The sequence below is a fragment of the Nothobranchius furzeri genome, chromosome 16 (assembly GCF_043380555.1).
Source record: "Nothobranchius furzeri strain GRZ-AD chromosome 16, NfurGRZ-RIMD1, whole genome shotgun sequence".
NCBI lineage: Eukaryota > Metazoa > Chordata > Actinopteri > Cyprinodontiformes > Nothobranchiidae > Nothobranchius > Nothobranchius furzeri.
The window spans coordinates 29,916,711-29,938,717 of NC_091756.1; the positions used below are offsets into that span (position 1 = coordinate 29,916,711).

Sequence of the window (22,007 nt, forward strand, 5' to 3'; positions counted from 1 at the left end):
GCAGATGGGGTGCTCGTTGTGGAGAGGCCGTGCTCTCTGCTACATCCTCTGTCTTCATCCTCGCTTCGTTTTCCACAATCTTTCTCCCTGTTTGCCATTTCTTGGTTTTACATCTCCAAGCTGAGATGCTGTTTGGTCACTGAAAGAAGATAAATAAAGACATAAAAAATAAAAATAAAGGCAGACAGAAATAAGAGAGCAAGTGCAGCTTTTCTTTGCTTACATTTGATTTTGATACAAAATGCTTACTGGTGCCAACTGAGCATTAAGTGTTCCCGTTGTAAAGCTGAGCTATGAAGAACTGTGAAACTCTACGTCAGTAAGAGTGAATCCCAGCCAAGTAAGCACCTCTCCCTCAGCTGCCGCTCCCCATAGTGAATGAGATGCAAAAATAGACAAATTACTTTCTTTCAGTACATGTTACACAAACTGGGGCAAGAGGGGCTTGCATCTAATCCTTTACTGCATTGACTTAGTGTCTACATGAAGTTCAAGAACTACAGTGAATGCAGTCTTATTTAGATTTTAGCTGATTTCATAAACTGCAAAAACCGAATTACAGGTGTGTTTAAAAAATTAGTATATCGTGAAAAGGTTCACTATTTTGTGTCACTCATTGCACCGTGAAATTTATTTATATATATATATATATATATATATATATATATATATATATATATATATATATATATATATATATATATATATATATACACACATATATAGTACATGCCAAAGGTTTGTACACACCTGTCACATTCAATGTGTTTTCTTTATTTTCATGACCATTTACATTGGGAGATTCTCACTGAAGACATCAAAACTATGAATGAACACGTGGAGTTTTGTACTTAACCAAAAAAGGTGAAATAACTGAAAACATGTTTTATGTTCTATTTTCTTCAGAAAAGGAACACTTTGCTCTGATTACTGCTTTGCACACTCTTGGCATTCTCTTGATGAGCTTCAAGAGGAAGTCACCTGAAATGGTTTTCCATGGGGGAGTAGAGGGAGGTGGAGTGTACAGTCGGTAAAGACGGCTCTCCCTTGCCCTGCCTCCAACATGCCTCCATCTAAAAGGCTAGGTTACCCAGAGTTATCTCTGTAGTTATGCTGCTATAGGCTTAGACTGCTGGAAGATACACTGACCACTTTTCACACTCTACTACTTTCTTCTACAATCTGCTCTTTAACTGTATTATTTCCTGCTATTCCAGCTGTTAACTTTATTTTCTCTCTAAGTGTTTTTCTCCCCAGAAGAAGCTGCAACGATGTTCTGCTGAGCTGTGGTGGCCTCATGGAGGGGGCCATCGTCTAGCACACTGCTGCTAACCACTTAAACATTATCCCTCTCCTGATAATAACTTTTTGCTTTCCTTGACGTTGGATGTGCTACTGCTAGTTTATCCGTTTAATTATAGATCCACTAGGATAAATACAATAAAGTTTATCTCTCACCAAACAGAATATTTACTAATAAATCACAATATAACCATAGACACATTGCTTGGTGTGTGTGTGTGTGTGTGTGTGTGTGTGTGTGTGTGTGTGTGTGTGTGTGTGTTTGTGTGTGTGTGTGTGTGTGTTATATACACACACCACACGTTACACTTCTGAGATTATTACCATCACTGTCATGTGACTAAACAATTGCACATCATCACCCCCTCACCCTCAGAAACAGAAAGACAAATGGCAACAAGATGGGTGAAAAAATGGTTGTTAATATCGGCCCAGTTTCACTTACTGGACCGATACCGATATTGATGCCAATATATCGTACATCCCTAGTACTGGAATTTTTTTGGATGCACCTGTATATTTTGATGGGAAAAGGCATTATGAGATTCAATTTGTACAATGTGCATGCCATCCCTAAAGCAAGCAGTGCCTTGCAGCCTCATCTCTAAGGAGCCTCCCATCATCCGTGAAAATACCAGGTTTCCTCTGATGTCTCCCCGAGCTGCTCAAAGTGGTGCTTATGTAACCCTGAGATGAATGGTGATAGCAGTTCAAAAATGCCTCCTGTCAAACCTTCTCTCTGGCTTTAAAGTCTCTCTAGCTTCACACTTTCACCATCAACTTCTTCTGAGCTGTCGACCAGAGAAGAGCTGTATTTTTTGTGCAACAAAAGCACATTTACATGAGTGGAAGCATAGCTGCTGGTTTAAAACCTGTTTGTTTCTTTGTTGTTGTTTTCTTTTTTCTGCGTGTCCCGGTCAAGTGGTCTGCTCCATATTGCAATTTAAACCATACCGACTGATCAGATTTATGTAACGGCATTACAGCTTTGTGTGGCACTGTTTCAACCAGCTCCAAAGCAGCTGGTAGATCCAAACTAATCTGCTCTCACCCTGAGTGGACAGAGGGATATAAACCTGATGGTCACACGGGCAGCCTGGAGGCTGGCTGATTCTCAGAGGACAAGGACGTGGGCCACGTCAAACATCAGACGACCTAAAACACGTTTAAGTCTCTGACATAACAGAAGCCCAATGCTAGATTATGGATTTACTTTTGGAGTTCAGTTCAAGATGGCCGCCACAGCTTATCAACATTAGCAAACACAAATAGACAAACTAGCTGAGAATCACTGAGTGCTCACTGGTCACACCAGAGCGATGATTCAAATTCAGGCCAACCTTTTTGTCTGTCTGCAGAATACTTTATCAAACACATATGAAGAAACTTTTAGCAGTGAGTCCTGTTCAAGATGGCCACTGAATAGCAATACTCAAAATATATAATCTATGTGAAAATTTAAGATCAAATGTTTTGTTCTGGGTTATGTCTGAACGAAAGTTGTTTATCAAACACATTCAGCGTAAAAATATTTCCACTGGCCTGTGGCTACGTTCACACTGCAGGCAAAAGTGCCTCAGATCAGTTTTTTTCACGACCCATATCTGATTTTTTTTTTATGACCGTCTCAACAACACAGATCCGATTTTTCAACACCGACCCAGGTCACTTTCATATGTGGTACTGATGCCGACACATATCTGATGTTTTTTAAAGCGACTGCAGTCTAAACAGTCATGTCCATTAAATTGGCCTTCTACATCACTGAGCCAGCAGAGGAGAGCGTTGTGTGTTGTTCCTGAGGAGAAGCGCTGACAGAGATTCACAGGACTCTCTGGATATTCTGTCAAGTTTAGGAATGAAAAAGAGCAGGAGAACAGGAGAACGGGAAGTGCTGCTGGAGCGAGCGTCTCACTGGTCTCGGTCTCCATGGGGGGGGGGGGGGGGTGTCTTTGTGAGAGTGGGGTGTTCTCCGTGAATGAACTTAAAGGTCATGTGGACGTTCTTTTCTTCCGGGTGGATCATCTAAACCAGGGGCGGGCAATCCTGGTCCACGAGGGCCACTATCCCACATGTTTTACTGTTTTCCCTGTTTCAACACACCTGATTTCAATCAGCAGGAGATTAGCTGGCTTCTGCAGAGCTTGATGAGCTGCTGAATCAACTGTGTTGGAACTGGGAAATAACAAAAAGAAGCAGGATACCGGCCCTTGAGGACTGGAGTTGACCACCCCTGATCTAAACCGTTGGTCCGCATAACTGTCAATCATTCTGGTGAAGCCGTTACGCAAGGCCGTCGTACGTGCTCGCTCTTCACTCCCAGGTTAGTTTTCACATTGTGCGCACTGTTTATATTGGTTCTACCTCTCCGCTCTCACAGAGTCCTTTTCAAAATGGCCGAGAGTCACAAGAATAAAAGTGTCTAAATCTACAAAAAGAAGAGAAAGGCATCCGAAGTGGGAAATAAGACCAGAGGTTTTTCAGGAGACTCTTTTCCATGATGGCGTGCACTGAATGAGAAGGTTGGGCACCGCTGTTACCAGTTTTTTTGCTTGACAGGTAAGAAAAACTTCAGCATGCTATTTGGAGAAATGCATTTCAGATTACTGCTAGAAGTGGCGAGTGCAAAGCCGGCAGCTACTTGTAAATAGAGCGTGCACAGCCCAGTTGTGCGCGTGTGCATTTTTCAGAAGGCGGAGAGGGTGGTCCTTTCCTCAAAATCAGAAAGAACGTCCGCATTACCTTTAACATCAGAACATTTTCAGTGAATAATGATTCAGGAAGATGGCGGGAATAAGGCTTAAAATAGTTTACGGTACTTAAAACAGTTTCCAGCCTAAAACAGGAAACTCGGCAGGTGTGATCCTAATTCTGTGGATGAACTGTCAGCCAAGGCTTTCACATCACAACTCCACCTCTCCTGGCTCCGACTCCACTGAGCGTGACTTCTTGTCTTCTTCGCATGTAGGCTGCTTTGGGGCTGTGAAGCGTTGACACTGGAGAGAGTTTGATGTTGCATTTCAGTCATCGGATTTACTCAAAAAATCGGAATTGAGCATCAAGGCCTGCAGTGTGAATGTAACCTTATAACATTTGTGCAATGCGTCTGAGGTTTAGCACCGACAGACTGATTAGCATTTCACACAAACAGCAGCTCCAGGAACTGGCTGCATCAGATAGATTTTGACACCTTCACAAACAAAGACTCTAAAAGGTTTTCAAACAGCATTTTGAATAATAATGCTTCACAAGTTTCTTCTGTTGTGTTTTTGAAACTTTGTGTGACCTGATGCCATAACCCCTGCTGTTTTGCTCTGGCCCACATCAGTAACTTTGGGACAAAGTTGTCATGAAGATAAACCGACCTCTGTTCATGTGAACCTAAGTTCTTTAAAATACAAGTCACCCCCTACCAGAGTCTTACTCCACCCCCACTTCCTGTTTGAAAAATACAGCAAATGCTGTTGCCTGGCAGACTGAGAGGGCGGAGCCACTAACAAATGCATGCCCAGGTTCACAACGACATTGTGACGTTATGATGTACCAGCTAACGCTAGCCTAGTGAACTAGACCAAATTCTTGCTTTGCAAAGTTTTAAATAATAAATCTACTTAGTCTGGCTTGCCAGGCTAAGCTAACGTCGTAGCCTCTTAGCCAATAGCGATGGTAGATTTTAATTAAAATGCAGTGCAGAGTTTTCACCTAAGACATTGACAGTTTTAGGCAGAATATTAAATTTTTAACTTAGATGCACTAAAGCGCCAAATTATTGACTACACATGTCTACAGTATGATTAGACACTCATTTATATAGCTTATCAGCAAAAATATGTTGACTTGGGGGCGACTTGCTCTTTAAGCTAAGTACATTTAAATTTTAAAGTGCTTCTAAAAAGTTTGTGTTTACTGATGAAAAGTTTGTCAAGTTAAGGCAGATTAAGTTTATTTTTACACATTCCTATGAAACTTCCCTTGCATCACTCCATGGAGTCAGATCATATATTTTATTTGAAAGAGTGTACTATGTAGCACCGGTCCAGTGAGGGATTCTAGTTCTGCACAATCAAATTGTTCTTATTCTGATATCTTATTCTTTCCTTGTTGTTTGAACAGGGATGTTCTCCTTATTGCGTGCACCTTGGCTCTAACGTTTTATGGGTAACTGGATGTGTGGTTCAAAGATGCTCATGATAACCGCTACAGGACTGCTGACAGCTTGAGTGCAACTGGTCACAGCTTGTGAAAAAGGCAGGTGAACACATACATAAAAAATGATAATTTATTTCTGCAATATGTTAAAAGCCAATAAGTACCACTGAGTCATCTTCACCAACAAGTCTGTTTACAAAGGATTTACAGCTATAAAGAACCAAGATGACAGCTAAGCATGGAAGGTTTCTAACTGATGGACATCATCGATGAAGCTCAACAAATTAGCAAATGTGATTTAAAAAAATCCTGAATCTTGAGCCTTTTGCTTTTCTAAATAGAATATTTTGCCATCTAAGTTTGCAACTTGAGCTGATGCCATTTCTACACCACATCTAAATAGTTTAAAATGTTTTCCTCCATTTATAAAATAATCCACATTATTCATTTTATCAAAAATCCCCATGTTTCATTTTAGATGTTTATTTAGATCAGTTGGGTTTTTTCTGTCAAGTTCAGTCCAGATTTCATTTAGACTCAAATGAATGGTAACTGGCCTGTATTTGAATAGCGCCTTCTTAGGGTTCCACAACCCCCCAAGGCGCTTCACAACACAACAAGTCATCCATCCATTCACACACATTCACACACTGGTGGTGATGAACTACGATGTATCCACAGCTGCCCTGGGGTGCACTGACAGAAGCGAGACTGCCGTACACGGGTGCCACTGGTTCCTACGACCACCACCAGCAGGCAAGGTGGGTTAAGTGTCTTGCCCAAGGACACAACGGGGGGATAAAACGTTTATATTTTTAAAGTTTTTCCACGAGGTATTCTTCAGGCTGCTCCGTATCTGCCGCTAGATATGCTCGGTTCTCTTTATGTTTTTGAGGGCGCAGTGGCGGCGCTGTAGACGACAGCGACGTCCTGACCAATGTAACGTCCACAAATGGTCAGTTTTTCATGTACAGTTTGACCTCTTCAGTATGTGGTCATATGGAGACAGGAGTCTACATTTGTTGCCTTTAATCTGCCGGATCCTGCCATTCCATCAGCTGGAGTCGGGCCTCTCTGCAGCTCAGAACACATGATAACGTACTGCCAACATCATGTTCCCTTCTCAAGGTTCTTCTCTGCCAAGCCTGCCTGCTTATCTAGGCTGTCCTGCACAGAATAAAGGACTGAACCGTTATAATAGAAATAATCATATGGTTGAATGAACAAATGTTATATGAATACTAATGCAATGTTTTGATTAATCTGTGCCTAAATTAGTGTGGTAATGAATATTATTATGGTATGATCAGTAATTTTAGATTTAACAAGTGAATCATTATCTACACTCAGACACAAGGTTCATTAGAGATAAAATTAAAGTTAAGTTAAACGTCATGACACATAGATATTTTCTTAGCCACAAATCAGAGCATCCCGTATCTGAAAGAAGGCGTGATGTTCTGAGGTTTGCTTGTTAACACCCCCCTTAACATGGCACGTCCCAGTTGGCCAAGAAATCTTAATATGAGAATATTAAAACAGAGCTCACTAGACGGTGAGTCAGTTCTAGAGAAAGCTATGGACAGGCCATCCGGAGTGAACCCTCTTGAACCCAAAGCTTTCGACAAGCTAAAAGCTGCCTACAGCTGACACAGCAAAACGGTTCCTTCAGCTATTCAGAAACAGCTGTTCATGACGCAAACAATTTCATCTATCTGTTGTGATCCGGGAGACGACTCTGGACCGACCTGGTCATACTGCGGGTTTCTCTACGAACTTTGGTACCTTGGGGTCACCCGACGCCCCCCTCACCCAGAACTCAGTTCTTCTAGATACAAGGTTCTGATGAACACACACCATTAAATCCCCACACATCACATCCCATACTCTTAGATTCATCCATCAAAGTAATCTTGGTTAACTTGTCATGTTTCTTATTTGTTTAGAAAATCAATTTCTTATTTTTTATAAACCTGACTCTGTCTGAATTGAGACGAAGTGTGTTTGATCCCTGAAAAAGCAAAGAATCCTAGAATCTTCTGATTAAACATCAAAAGACCAAGCAGGTTAATATTCTATATTTTTATAGAGTATCACAGCTTATTGGTCATAAGTAAAGGTAATATATTAAGCTTAAAAGCAACAATATTTACCCCTCCACCGATCACAAGCTTGCATTCTCCGTTTAGACGGACGAATGTTTAGAAAATAGAGCTCGACTCCGTCCTTGCGAGCCTGTTGGAGAGCCCTTGAAAGGATGGACAATGGCGTTGCGCGCGTACGTCCCAACGCAAACGGAGAAGTATAAATTAGGCTTAAGATTTATCAGTTTGCCCACTATCAATAAAAACACAAGAAGAGTTTTGCTTTTCTGTTGGCATCCTGGCAAAGCCTGGAAGTAAAAGTAAGAAAGTAATGTTATTGGAAGTGAAGCAAAGAGCTAAGACCAGAGTGAACATCGGCATGGCCTACATAGTTTGAAGGAGCTGACTGATTTGTTGCTACTGGACTTGTTAGTAATAATCTTTTGTTTTCCAATGGTGTGGATCTTGTTACTCTATGGTTTATTTTAGTAGTAGTTGGCATGTGTTAGCATTGTCTTGTTGTTAGCGCTGGTGGCAGCAGGCTGTGGGAAGAATGGTTGTAATTCTGTTTTCAACCATTTGGAGGGAGAATTGGGAAACTTAAGTGTTGAAGTAAAGCAGCTCTAAACTTCTACATTTCTCATTTATTTCAAAAAATTTCTCAGAATTACAAATAAAGCAAAACTGATGGCAAAGTAAATTATAAAATAATGCTTTACAAGCCAGTGTTTTAGGCCAGCTTCTAGCTGTCAGCTCATCATGTCACATCCACTCCCTGTGGACCCAACTGGACTCCACCTCCCATGATGCCTCGTGCCTCCGACGCTTGCCGACGCTCCCTACGTCACTCATAAAAGCTGGAAGCATTCTTCCAGACACCCTCAGTCATCGAGGGTTATTCAAGCTCAAGATCCGAGCCTTTTACCTAAAAACAAACGTTGAACTTTTCGCTCTCACCCAGAGCCAAACCTCCTGCTCCCATCCGGGGCAGAATCTCTCGTTCCTCCCTGGAGCACACTCTACCCACGCCTGGAGCAGCCGACCTGCTTCCTGCCTCCCGCTCCACCAGTTCCAGCCGTGGGGTAAGTCATCATAAAAATGTGAACTCTATTTCTCAGAGGTGAGGCCATTCATGAAGCTATCTACAGTGATCCAGATGGTAATATTTTCATTTTTACACAAATGCACAAAATGGCAGAAGAATATTTTTACATTGTTACTTTAAGATATCTGCAAATGAAAATATTAACAGTGATTGTAGGGTGACTGCATGTTGGTGGCAATCTTGTGTGTCCCTGAGTCTGAGAACTGGAGACCTTTCAACAGTGTCCCCTGCCTCTCATGCTGGGTTCTCCTTGTTTATTTTAGTGAAGAAACTATTGAATGTGTGTAATCTGACAAACGTTTGAGAAATTTGTTGATTTTTCCCAATTTGAAAGGGAAATAATTACCACAGCAAGATTATTTATGAGATGATGGAGCTGAAAAGTCTGAATGGCTGATCAGATACTGAAGACAATTTTCATTAACAAGTAAATCCCATGCAAATAGAAGGGTAACAGTATTCTTTTTCATAAGGAAGTTAAATGTAATGGGATTGTCATATTGTTATTTTCATAGAAACATAATTTGATGATATTTTGCAAAAATAAAAAAGCCGCATAAAGACGCAAAGGAAAAAAATCATGAACTTACCCAGAAAGATAAATTTATGAGTGAAAACCCTGCAAATCTGTGCTCTCTGCTGTTGGTTTCCTCTCCATCTGTGCGCGTGAGGAACTAAGAAGTCTCTTTCTGTCTCCTTCTCCTCTCACGCAGACACGCTCACCTCCCTTTTAAAAGCAACTCGCCACATCCAGATGTGTCATGCGCTGCAGCTCACTCACGCTGCACGATAATCCAGATTAAGAGTTATGCCGTCCTAACGCGCGCACACAATCTCACCCACACAAATGCACCCTTTGCGAAGTATGAATTTTTTTCCAACTGGACGGTAATCAAGCTGACAGTTTTGTTTAACCCCTCAGGCTCTGCCAGGGCTCTGTGTCTGATTTATGTTGCTTAAAATGCATAGGCTAACTTTATAGAATAATGCAGCATGTGTTAAAAATATAAACTGTTAGGTAAAAGACAAAATACGGCGAGTATTGTTTACAAGGGAGTTTCCAAAATGGCTCGATTTAGAATAAGATGAGCATCAGAGGAAGAAAAATGTGTAGAAACAGCAGGTAAAAATTAGGCTAAAACACTAATTCAGTTTTTTCTCATCTGTACAATTTTAATCAGCTTTTGTTCAAAAGCAACAAGAGCTTTTTACTTCACACAAAAAAATTTAAAACACATTTTGCGGTTTATGAAACCCTTATGCAATTTGTGAACATCTATGAGACATGTGACATTTTAATGCCTTTTGGATAACAGTCTGGGTCTTGTGTCATTTAAACCTGGACCAGTTCTAATGTGATGTAGTTAAATTCCATGAAACAGCATGTTGAATAAATCACTTTTCCTAAATGATTGAGCCCAGATCTGAACAGGCTAGATTTTGTAAGTTTTTAACTAAAGCTGATTAAATGTGATCCAAATGGGAGAGGAATCTATGCATATTGGAGCTGCCTCTCCTACTGAGGAAGGTGTTTACCCAAGTTTATCAAGCTTTTTCACAAAATCTGACACATGGTATGACATAAATAAAATATAAATATAAGTAAACAAAATAAATTGAAATATTTAATCTAATCAGGTAGGCTAGAAATGTCAATAGTAATCACACGTAGTCTGTTTTCTACAGTACACCAGTTGTTGCAACCGTAGGCTGCACAAAAGTGGGCATAGTTGCCCACTCTCCATTGACTTTGGAGAGTGAAGAGACCCATCCAATATGGCAGCGAGGCAGTTACGTCCACCGTATTCGTGTCTGTTGTTTGTCTTTACTGTTTCGAAAGGAGAGACGCATGCGCATTAGCCGTTTACCGTTTACTACAAACACGTGGGGGATGGCATAGGATTCAGAAATGTAAATGTTATTTCAGACTTTGTTGCGTGTCGGGACGGCTGTACTGCATGGAACAAAAGTGTTTGTTGAAATATTTTCCTTTTTAACGTAACCGGGTCAAATCACATTGTACGCATGCGCGGCTTGTTCTGGGTAGTTACGACTGGCTCTCCATTTCCTCGTCGCTCTCATGTCGCTGGAATTTTAAACACGTTCGGAAAGTTGACAAACCCTATTTTCTGTCGAAATAGTCGCCTAAAGCCGTCACTGTGATTTCCGGATTTAACTTCCGGGAATCCGAAGTGCAAGAAATACGATATGAAGGCTTGGCGACCAATGAAATGGGTTGGAGACGAAAACGAGAATCTCACGTCACGTCGTGCACGTGACTTTGCATACTTAAAACCGCTCGCAAAGAGCTCGCCGCCATTTCGCTGCATCTCGCCAACCTCCCCATCGTTACTCTGGACTAATGTTGGACTCGAACAACATTTTGACCATGCCCCCGAGAGCACGGGAGACCAAGGTGGAGGTTTCCGATGACCCGGACCCGTGGGACGCCGAGGACTTGAAGCCGGTCTTGGTAACTGTTGTGTCGGAGGTGGACTCGGAGGCCTCCTCGGCCTCTCAGCCAGGTCCATCCCACAAAAAACGCAGGAAGACCGCTGGGGTGGATGGGGACAAACAGTACCCCTGGAGGAATGTCCACCAGGAAACGCTGGCGGAATTCTGGCTGAATCATCCGATTTTCTATGACAAAACGCAGCAGCACTTTAAAAACAAAGCCATGAAGCTCCAGCTGATGCAGGATCTGATCGAGGAGCACCGGGAGGAGTGGGAGAAGATCCACAGCCCCATGCCCACTAGTGAGTAGTTTATGTGAAATTTAAGGGCAGAACTTATGCTTCAGACTAAAATATTTAAACTTTTTTATTGACTTTGCTATTGATTATTCTCACTAAGCAGCCTGTAATGTGTTCAAAAGTTCACAACATGGGCCAAGGTAGCACTGATTTGACTTTGCTCCTCAGTATTGTGTCACTTCTTTACTACTGAGGCAGATCAGTAATAATAACCACGATCAGCAACAGGTCCCAGAGTTATGGAAGTATGCACACACCCCAGAAAATGTTGGATTAACTCATAATCCAGCTGTGTGGTTTGTCAGCTTTTGCTGTGAAATCCTGCTTTGATGTTAATCTGAGCTTGATGTGGTGTGTTTGAGTGGAGGATGACACACAGAAACACAACAATTCTGTCTGTCAATGTCAAGCTGATTCTCTGTCCTCTAGAGTGGAGGAGTTGCGTGTTTCCTGTTAAAGCAGTCAGATTATTTCCACATGCTGACAAATGGGGTGAGGTTCAGATTGGAGGAGCTGAAACTGGTGCAGAACTAGAGACAGAAAGTAGAATGAGGTGGATTTCTAGAGTAGATTACTTGCTGAGACATCAAATACCTTGCAGCCCATACCATCTGCACACAAATGCATATATCTTTGTCATTTGTGTGTGTGTGTGTGTGTGTGTGTGTGTGTGTGTGTGTGTGTGTGTGTGTGTGTGGTGGTGGTGGGGGGGGGGGGTCTCTAAAGGGCCACTGATGACTTGTAGATAGAGGCCGGCTGATAAATTCAATTTTTTCTTTATCGACCGAAATTATTTTTAACAGCCGATTACAAATAAATAAAGAAATATACATACATACATATATGTATGTATGTATGTCTATATATATATATATATATATATATATATATATATATATATATATATATATCCGGCACCTGTGTGGCGAACTGCCGCCACTACTAGACTGAAGAAAGAACCCGAAGAACCCCAATACACAGTTTTATTTATTTTTTATGTTTTGAGTTTGTTTTATATTTGAAGTTCAATAAATATTAACTTGTTCACTGCCATTGACGACTAAAGTTGTCATTTGTATTTTTTTTTTTACTGTGTGGGCGTCAGAACGAGCCCACGCACCGAGAACAAACATCCCAGCTCTAAAGCCGATCTTCGTCCGCGTACGTCACACGTCACGTGATCAGGAAGCAGAAAATCTACATGTTAGATCGTTTTGGGCCACTACTGTAAAAACAAAAAGTGAGCCGCAAACTGGAAAAGTGTCTGCCGATCACAATTCGACAACGGATTATGAAAGAACGCGCAGATTCTTCCTGATGTAAGAAGTGAGTCTCCTCTTTGTTTTGGTTGTTTTGGCGTCTACATCATCCTAGAGCACAATGTTCTGTGACTTAAAAAAACAGTAAAAATGTTGAAAATCGCTGGCAGCGAAGGGCTTTACCGATCAGGAAATGGTTGGCAGTGAATGAGTTAAGAGATTTATTTACTTATTTAACATGGGTTTAGAGGTGGCGAGCGCATGAAGAGGTGGAGGAGAATGAGGGACAAATTCGCCCATGTCAAAAAGTCTCTGAAATACATGAACACAAATTAAATACACCATCTTGGACCGGATACATGACAGGATACCCTGGAACAGGGCTACGCCCTCGCTTTGTTACTTGTGACGCAATCCTGTGATGCAATGTGAGAAACATAAACGTCACTAAAGATTCACCTGTACCAATAGGGGTATAGCCTAAAATCTGTATTGCGATATAATCTGAAAAATGTGCAGTAACGGTATATATTGCGATATATGACTTTCTTTTGTATATATGTCAAAAACGACTGTTTCTAAACATTTCTAAACATACTCACGTCGTAGTTGCATAGTGTGTTATTCCTTGGAGTTCTTACTTTACTTGCTCGCGGACTTTCTCGTACAGTTTTGGCATCTCTGTTTGGCTGAAGTGTTTGCGGCTCGGTACCTCGTAATGTTTGGTAATGGCATTTGTAATATCAATCCACCGTTGATTATTTCTCTCATACTGAGTGCCTTTAGCAAATGCTTGTAAAATATCCGTCTGCTGGTGTGTAAGACCACCTTTTTTCTTACCGCTCGACTGACTGGGCGTTTGTTGAGGGCGCAGTTTTTGGCTTTCTTCGTATTCCACAACGTGCTTCGTTTTGAGGTGGTAAAATAAATTAGATGTATTCCCTCTATTCGCTAATACTTTCTTCCGGCATACTTTGCAGATTACATTGTTCTGCTCCACATCCGACTCCTTAAAGCCAAACCACGTCCAAATGACCAATGTTACACCGGTCTTCTTTACGAGAACCTCCTCCTCCACCACAGGCTCCATGCTTTCAGCTTCAACAGACGCCACTTGATGACGTCATCAACATGCGCTACTGCGATAGGCCGATATAGTCCAAATCTCTACCGTTTGCCAAATTAATATCTTTTCTACCGTATACCGTTTATACCGCCCACCCCTATGTACCAGTGCAGATTATTTATTGAACAAATCAGATTTCTTTTGTATTTTTGCTCATTGCAGGTAATCAACTTGAAGCACATTTGCGTAACATGCGGACCAGATTTGTAAAGCTGATGAAACGCAAGGCGTTCTCCCCGGAGGTGAGATGGTCCTACACGGATCAGAAGATCTACGAGCGATACCAGTTTCTCTGTCCGCATATCCGATGCAGCAGGACCAACGCAGCCTACAATGTAGGTTTCATCATCCGTGTTCAAAGCGTTTCATCACCTCTTTCGTTCTTGCTTCTTTTTATTCCTAAATGAATTTGTCCGTGCTTGCAGTTTCAGGGTATGCAGCCTGTGGGTGAGATGGAAGATGACGAGGACGATGATGACGACGACCAGAGTGAGCAGGGGAGTCAGCAGCCCTCCACCTCCCACAGCCAGCACAAAGGGAAGGGAAAGAGGAAGAAACCGCCAAATTCCCCTCCACTCTCCCCTGTACAGGACATCCAGGACATGTCTGAGCTCGAGGTAACACACGACCTACAGCATGTGCTTCAACGACACCAGTCATTGCTACAGTCACTTATCTTTTAGTTCTTCTGACTTCCTGTTGCGTTTGTGTCTTGCAGATATTCCAGCAGGCCAAGAACCTGATCTCAAACATCAGGGCCCCATCGTTAAGTCAGCACGAGAGGAAAGTCAGAGACTTTTGCAGGTATCTGGAGTCCGAGCTGCTTCAGATACCTGAATCTTTATGGGATGATTGCAGTTTCACCGTCATGAACACGATCAGAGGCTTCAAGCAACTGGATCACAAGCTGATGTGAGAAAAATTGGCCCTGATTTCATAGTTCCCCTTCCTCCACTCTGGCCTACGTAACTGGAAGACCTGGAAATGGCAGGAAGAGTAAAGAGACTCCCATCCATCAAAAACTAGAGAAGACTCGCTCTGCTTGAGACACAAACAGCTTCTAGAGCTGAAGGTGATTTATTTACATACAAGTTCACATTTTTATGTATTTGAGGTCAAAGCTTTAATTTGAAAACTCTTCCACCTTAAATGATTGTTTGTGAACTCTTGGCTTCCTAAAACCCAAAAGGCTCTTTTCCACTACGGGAACTTCAGGGTAATTTTAACCAACCTTCACGGCTGGCCCAAACAGAACCTTTTCTAGGCCATTTCAGGGACCTACAGTGTAGTAGTCGCTGGCCGGAACCTGTGGTTAACTCTTGGTGATTGGTTTATGACACCGTAGGTAATGATGTCAGCAGATGTCGCCAAACACTTGGCGCTGCTGGTGAAGCAGAATAGAAGAAACAGAAAATAATCTGTAGTCAAAGTTTCCAAACTCCCAACACAGAAAATGTTGTTATAGTTTAATTATTAACACTGTAAGAAAAATGCTTTTCTTCTGTCATCGAACACAGAGCTGCTCTCCCCGTCCCCTGAGTGGATTAGATTACAACATACTTTGATAGAATAAAACTTTTTTATGTCCGTGGACGTCACTGTGACATCACTCACTGCTGAAGCAGTCACCATGTCCTAACTTCTTAGCTAAGTCCTGAAAGGACTGACTTTGTACAGAGACACAACATCTGAGAGGACCAAGTCGTCATTTTACTCATCACCTTTCCTCCTCTTACATCTCCTGATACTTCCATAGTGGAAACGCACCCGTTCTCTGCTAAAGTCCTTTGTGTGATCATTGAGATTAAAACAGAAGCTTCTTTCTGTTGAGATAGTCTCTCCAAGAGAACATTTATTTTATTTCTTTTCTTGTTGTTGGTATTTTTTAAAAAGAGGGATTTTTCTACCATGTTTTCCCTTCCTGCCTACTTGGGGCCCATTCATGCAACGGTACGTCCATATTTACCCACACACCTGCTTTATGTTGGTGTGGTTGTTGGGCAATGCATATGGAGCAGTGTAGGTTTCAGGCTGAACTAATCAATCCTGCACAGGCATCCTCATCTCCTTCTCAGCATTTACCCTTGGTGTCCAATCCTGTCACATCTGTTCTTTAGGAGTTCTGTTTCGTTCCCTCCTGACTGCCAGTGGCAGTAAACAGAGTGGATGTATCTCCTCGCGCTCTGCGCAGGTCGAGTACTAATGTAAACAAAGTCACGCACGTGACACGTAGCGCACCTGGTCGCGAGTCTATAAATTACGCGCCGATAGCTACGTTCGGGTCTCTTTGATCTTCTCGCTGTTGGCCTGGCGTGCTTCGCTGGTCAGTCGCTCCGTAAGTCCGTGATTCAGATCTTATCGGTCGAGAGGTGAGTACTGTTTTTACTCGGCGTCTTCCTGCCCGGGACCGTGTGGTCAGAGCGCTCGAAGGAGCCCTCTGGGGCGGTGGATTGACGCTGTTATCTGTCATTTGTTACCGAGAGCAGGCGGTGCGGCCGGCGCCGTTCGCCGCCGCTGCCGGCTCGGATAGGGCTCGCTGGCGGTCGCAGGTTTTCCCCTGTGGAAAGGGGAGGTGGGTGCGGCCGGCGAGCGCTACAGGTAAGTGGGGCTGGACGTTCTGACCGTGGTGGTGGCACGCTCAGATTACCCAGCCGACACACGCACGTGTGTTGTTTTACAACTCCAGGACTGAATCGCGTTCTTCAGTTTTCCTCGAAGTCCTCGCTCAGTTCCTGTGGAGTCGCTGGCGTCTCCCACACCGGTAGGGATGTTGACGTGTACGTCATGCGGGGCTCCCCTCCAGGTGGAGGACGGCCACGACTTGTGTCCTAAGTGCCTGGGCGTCAGTCACCTCAGAGAGGCGCTGACTGACCCATGCATGAACTGCAGCATTTTGCCGCTGGCGGTGCGGGAGGACAGGCTACGTCAAGTAGAGTGCCTCCTGTTTGAGTCAGACCTGCCGCCCTCTGGTATCCCTCGCCCATGTTCCGGGAGACGGATGGATAGACCGGCTGAGGAACGCTGTGGGAGGCAGCCGCCTCAACCCTTAAGGTACACCTGGCGGCTATTTCGGCCAACCACATCTTGGTGGATGGCAGGAGCATTGGGGCTCACTGTTTGGTGACCCAGTTTCTGCGGGGCGTGAGAAGGTTGCGTCCTGCCTTGTGCAGGCCAGCACCTGCTTGGGACCTTCCCCTGGTCCTGCAAGCCCTGTGTGGGCCACCCTTTGAGCCGATGACTACCGCCCCGTTGACAGTGGTGTCTGTGAAAACCGCCTTTCTCTTGGCAGTGATGTCGGCTAAACGGTTCAGTGAGCTGCACGCACTGGACATCAGCCCCGCCTGCCTGCGGTGGAAGGCAGATGGGTCGGGGGTGACGCTGTAGCCCAACGTTGCCTTTCTTCCCAAAGTTCTGCCCTCTGGCTACGTGAATGCCGCAATCGAGCTGGGGGCGTATTTCCCTCCCCCATTTCATTCGGAGGAACAACGGTGGGCGAATTTGCTGTGCCCGGTCCGGGCACTGCAGCTCTATATTGTGACCACAAACATTGTCCGGCAGTCGAACCAGCTGTTTGTCTGTCACGGAGGAGTGAACAGGGGTCGGGCCCTTTCGAAGCAGAGGCTGTCGCATTGGGTCGTGGATGCCATTGCTATGGCTTATACGGCAGTGGGTGCAGTGGCTCCCCCTGGGATCGTGTGCCATTCCACCAGGAGTGTTGCTAAATCCTGGGCGGCGATGAGAGGTGTGCCACTGGCGGACGTCTGTGCTGCGGCGTCCTGGGCAACTCCGTGCACGTTTGCACGCTTCTACCGCCTCAACGTTGGCCACGGGTCCACGCTTGCTTCGACGGTACTGCCTCTGGCGGCTACCTCCTTAGTGACGGTGAGTTTATGTTCCTCGTGGCACTGCTGGCATTAGTCATCCACTCTGTTTACTGCCACTGGCAGTCAGGAGGGAACGAAACAGAACAGAAGTTACAGTGTAACTATGGTTCTGTGAGTTCCTGGATGACTGCCAGTCACAGGGGTCACTCGGAACTTCTCGGGCGAGAAGATCCCGGGAGACCCGAACGTAGCTATCGGCGCGTAATTTATAGACTCGCGACCAGGTGAGCTGCGTGTCATGTGCGTGACTTTGTTTACATTAGTACTCGACCTGCGCAGAGCGCGAGGAGATACATCCACTCTGTTTACTGCCACTGGCAGTCATCCAGGAACTCACAGAACCATAGTTACACCGTAACTTCCGTTCTGTTCCTATTCTCAGGTGAGGCGACGTCTTCTGCAAACTCTTTGGCATCAGATTTCAAACATTATGTTTTTAATGTTTAACACTAAAAAAGCCTTTACAAAGGTATCAATGAGAAATATTTAGGTTTTTAAAAAAATGGCAAATGAAAACTGTATTTTTGGTGCCAATTGTATGGACTGGAAATAATATCCAGAAACTATTTAGTTGAACCTTATTTTGCACATACTTTGTGCCTTAAACAACAATGAAGCAGATGGATTTTTGTCTGTGTTGTCTTACTTTATGTTGATTTATTTTTAAACTTTGTGCGATGAAATGCTAAAAGAATTAGGAATTTATAAATGGTATTCTCTATTTCATTAATGTGGACTCTCACAACCAAATGACTGGAGATGCAAATTTGAAAGAAAATTGTGAAATGTCATTTGGGATCGCTCTGAATCAGTGCTTTTGTGAGATGATTCATATGGCTGAGTCAGGGTACAAAGACATATCAGGGGAATCAGAAAAATGAGTCGAGTTTTCCTTTTATTTATTTATTTTTTTTCGGTAATGTGATAAGTTAATCCAAAACTGCACTTGCGCAAGGACCTGCAATGCCTATAATGCCTTGTTTGAATTAGCTAAAGAAATAATATGTACATGAGCACTACCCATTCTGAGTTGTACGCCATGTGTGAACTTCTCGAACTTCGTAGTGGTTTAGGCTGAAATGTCAGAATAATGCGAAGACGTATTTTTATAAACTGCAAATTTGTTGAAAGTATTTTGAGGTGTATATTTGAGACTCTTATTGTGAAGGATTGAAGGAAATTCATTGAGTTCCATAATGCCTTTCCAAAATAAGCCACCACCAAGAAAAGGTCCCACACACTATTTCATTGGATCACCATTAGCTCTGATGACAGCTCACATCTGATGTTATTGTGTTGGTGACAAGATGGAAACTAGATTTTTTTTTTTACCCATCTAGAGTTGTTTCACCAAGATGGTGTTTACAGATGGCAGAGTCCAACCGCTGCTCAAAGCCTTAAGGGGTAAGGTCGGGACTCTAGTGGCCGATCCTGTGATGTGAGAATGTGTACTTCCTGGATCACTATTTGTTTTGGTTTTATGTTCCCGTGCCATCAGGGAGGAAGAAATCCATTGATGGAATAACCTGGTCAGCATGCTAGGTGTCTCTCTTTATTTATCTAGATTTCATTTGAAATAAGGTTGCCAACCCTGGATCCTCACATTTCTGCCCACAGTGACTCGAGCTACAGCAGAAAGTACTTGTCTTGCAAATTTTTGGTTCAGCCTTCCAGCAACACGAAAGTGAGGCCCTGTGACTCACGTAAAGAAACTGGAAAACCTCCATAGTGTTTCAAAACCTTTTGGAAACTCCCTCAGTGAAGCCGTTTGTAAAATATTACAAACGTGTCCCGGTGACACACCTGCTTCAGTCTAACGGCTCCGAACCAGCTTCATGTTGACCTTTCACTGGTTGTCAGTGAAGTTCCACATGGGATGACCTTGGTGTGTCTAAAGGAACTCTCCAGTGTTTGATCCAACTCTGGGACAATGTACAAAATCAGTTGACCTATTTTTATGAATCCAATCAAATTTTACAGATAATCTTTTGTTTTTATTCACATTTCAGTTGTTCTATTTAATGTTAATATGGTTTGTAATTTGTTAAATAATCATTGTCGTTGTACAGCAAATTGCATGCTTTTTAAATCTGCTTTATAAATTATTATTCAAACATGGGCTCCTGTTTTGTTTTGGAACATCTGCACATCTCTTTGTTAATCTAGAAAAAGATGACACCTGTAGCAAACCATAAATGACTGAAAGCCAGGAGTTATCAGAATGCATCAGATATCAATCGATGTGTTAGTTTAATTACACACTAGTTTTCAAATGTTTACGGTCAACATGATTAGTCATTATATCCTAAGTAAAAACATGTGATGTCTGGGATCTAAATTCCAGGTATGAAACCAGCCAAAACAGAGGTGGGTGATAATGTTTTTGCCTGTCTGTGGTTGTTTTTTTTTTTTCATGCTGACAAAAAAATCTTTTGGACCATCCGATAAGGGGTCTGCAACCTTTATATCCAATACTTTTGTAACCCCTCCTATCAAATACAAAGCTTTAAAGTAGATTAGAATAAATCATATAGAAGAAAGTTATGGTGTTTTGTTAAGAGCTTTAATGGTTCTTTTCACATTTATAGAAAAAAATTGCCCAGTTTGAGATGAACACACACGTCGGATAGAAACTCTTGGTCGTTGCGAGGGTATGGTTAGAGGTAGCAACAGGGTTAAAGAGTAACTAACCCCCAAAATATCATATTTTTGCTTATAAACTGAATAATTGGATCTTAACAAATGCAATCTTTCTTTTTCTGTGCATTTTTTGACATGTTTGTGTAAACTTGATTAAATCTAGAGTCTAGGTCTAAAAACTTATTAGTGCTGCCCCCTGTGGCAGAACAGCGGCTACTGAGTTTTAAACTTGTGTTTGATGGGCTGGAACAATTTCATGTCATATGAAAAGTCTCCTCCCACTCCCCCTCCCTCCTAGGATGGAAATTCCCCACACTTAGCCACCCCACTCTGTGCCTCCTGGCAACGCCCACTTTCATGGCATTTTTCAAATCTTGACTAGGAGTGGAGTTACATTTTCTGATGGTGTGCAGTCCTTCTTTCGCTCGCCACCTCTAAACCCACATTTCCCGTCATTTCTTTCCAAGAATAAAACGCTTGCTGCGCATCTTTTCACTCCTCCAGTCACTGGGGAACGTTCATATTTTTAGATTTTTTCTGCAAGGTATTCTTCAAGCGTCTGCCGCTAGATATCCCCAGCTCCCTTTATGTAGTTGAGGGTGCAATGGCGGCGCTGTTGACAGAATGACACAGGCATCCTGACCAATCACAAGCTTGCATTCTCCGTCTTTTCAGACAGATGTTTAAGAAAAGAGAGCTCGACTCCGCCCGTCCTTGTGAGCCTGTTGGAAAGCCCTTGAAAGGATGGGTAATGGCTTTTTGTGCGTCCGCCCTGACAGAGAAGTATAAATCAGGCTTAAGTGTACTACCACGTACGAAAAGAATGAAGTGTCAGAGCACTCGGGATGTAGAACTAAAAGTACTCACCTTCACAAAATTATGGTGTTTTCTATTCATCAAATGACTAATTCAAGAAGTAAATACATCAACATGCAAAAATAAAAATGAGAAAATCCACATCTGGAATTAGATGAGCTGAGGTATATTTGTATTTTTTATTCAGGAAAAAGTTCAGTTTGTGTGGAAAAACTTAAACAGATACTGCAGCCAACCACTAGGGGTATTCATACTGGGAGCACAGTATCACATCAAACACTAAGCAGATTTGAATGATACAGTCCAAGTGAATTCATTAGATGTATGACAACTACCATACCAAACCATAGTTTATTTATAAAGCACGTTTAAAAGCTGCATGGAAGCTGCCCAAAGTGCTGCACAGGCTTAAACAAAACGCAACCATTCTAAGGAACTAAAACAGATGATAAAAATACCAGTCAAAAGCAGATAAAACATGATGAATACTAAGAACACATTAAAACAATGACACAATAAAACATAAAAACGAGTCACTGTCTAAAAGCCAAATCGTAAAAGTGGGTCTTTAAATGAGATTTGAAAACCGCCAGTGATGGAGCCTGCCGAACTCCAATGGGCAACGAGTTCCACAGCTTTAGGGCAGCATGCACAAATGCTCGTTCACCCCGTGATTTGTATCGCATCCGGGGCGTACACAGAAGCAAAAGGTCAGCCGACCTCAACGTGCGCGTGGGGACATATGGAGTGAGCAGGTCAGAGAGATAGAGAGGTGCCAGGTCGTTGAGTGATTTAAATACAAAAGTCAATAACTTCAGCTGAACTCTAAAAATGACAGGGAGCCAGTGAAGATGTGCCAGGACAGGGGTAATATGGCTACGTCGGTGTG

At 42.9% G+C, this 22,007-nt stretch overlaps 2 protein-coding genes across 3 annotated transcripts in view; one reads left to right on the plus strand and one right to left on the minus strand.

The window, feature by feature from the left end:
- Nucleotides 1–22,007, minus strand: part of tex2l (testis expressed 2, like) — a 45,782-nt gene that overhangs the window by 19,780 nt on the left and 3,995 nt on the right. Inside the window, exons 1-2 of one of the 2 annotated variants that reach the window (XM_015963543.3) lie at nt 9,231–9,881; nt 1–139 (exon numbers count right to left, since the gene is read on the minus strand). The exon at nt 1–139 is cut by the window's left edge and continues 1,282 nt beyond it. In XM_015963543.3, the coding sequence (XP_015819029.1) occupies nt 1–98 (98 nt within the window). In that variant the 5' untranslated portion in view covers nt 99–139; nt 9,231–9,881. Of the gene's footprint in view, nt 140–9,230; nt 9,882–22,007 lie in introns of those variants that run through there. The other variant, XM_070545535.1, reaches the window with a different exon arrangement.
- On the plus strand, nt 10,442–19,776 carry LOC107388142 (uncharacterized). The gene is made up of 4 exons (XM_015963542.3): nt 10,442–11,396; nt 13,941–14,113; nt 14,204–14,395; nt 14,497–19,776. Exons 1-4 carry the CDS (start codon nt 11,003–11,005, stop codon nt 14,692–14,694), a joined length of 957 nt encoding a protein of 318 aa, XP_015819028.1. The 5' UTR covers nt 10,442–11,002; the 3' UTR covers nt 14,695–19,776.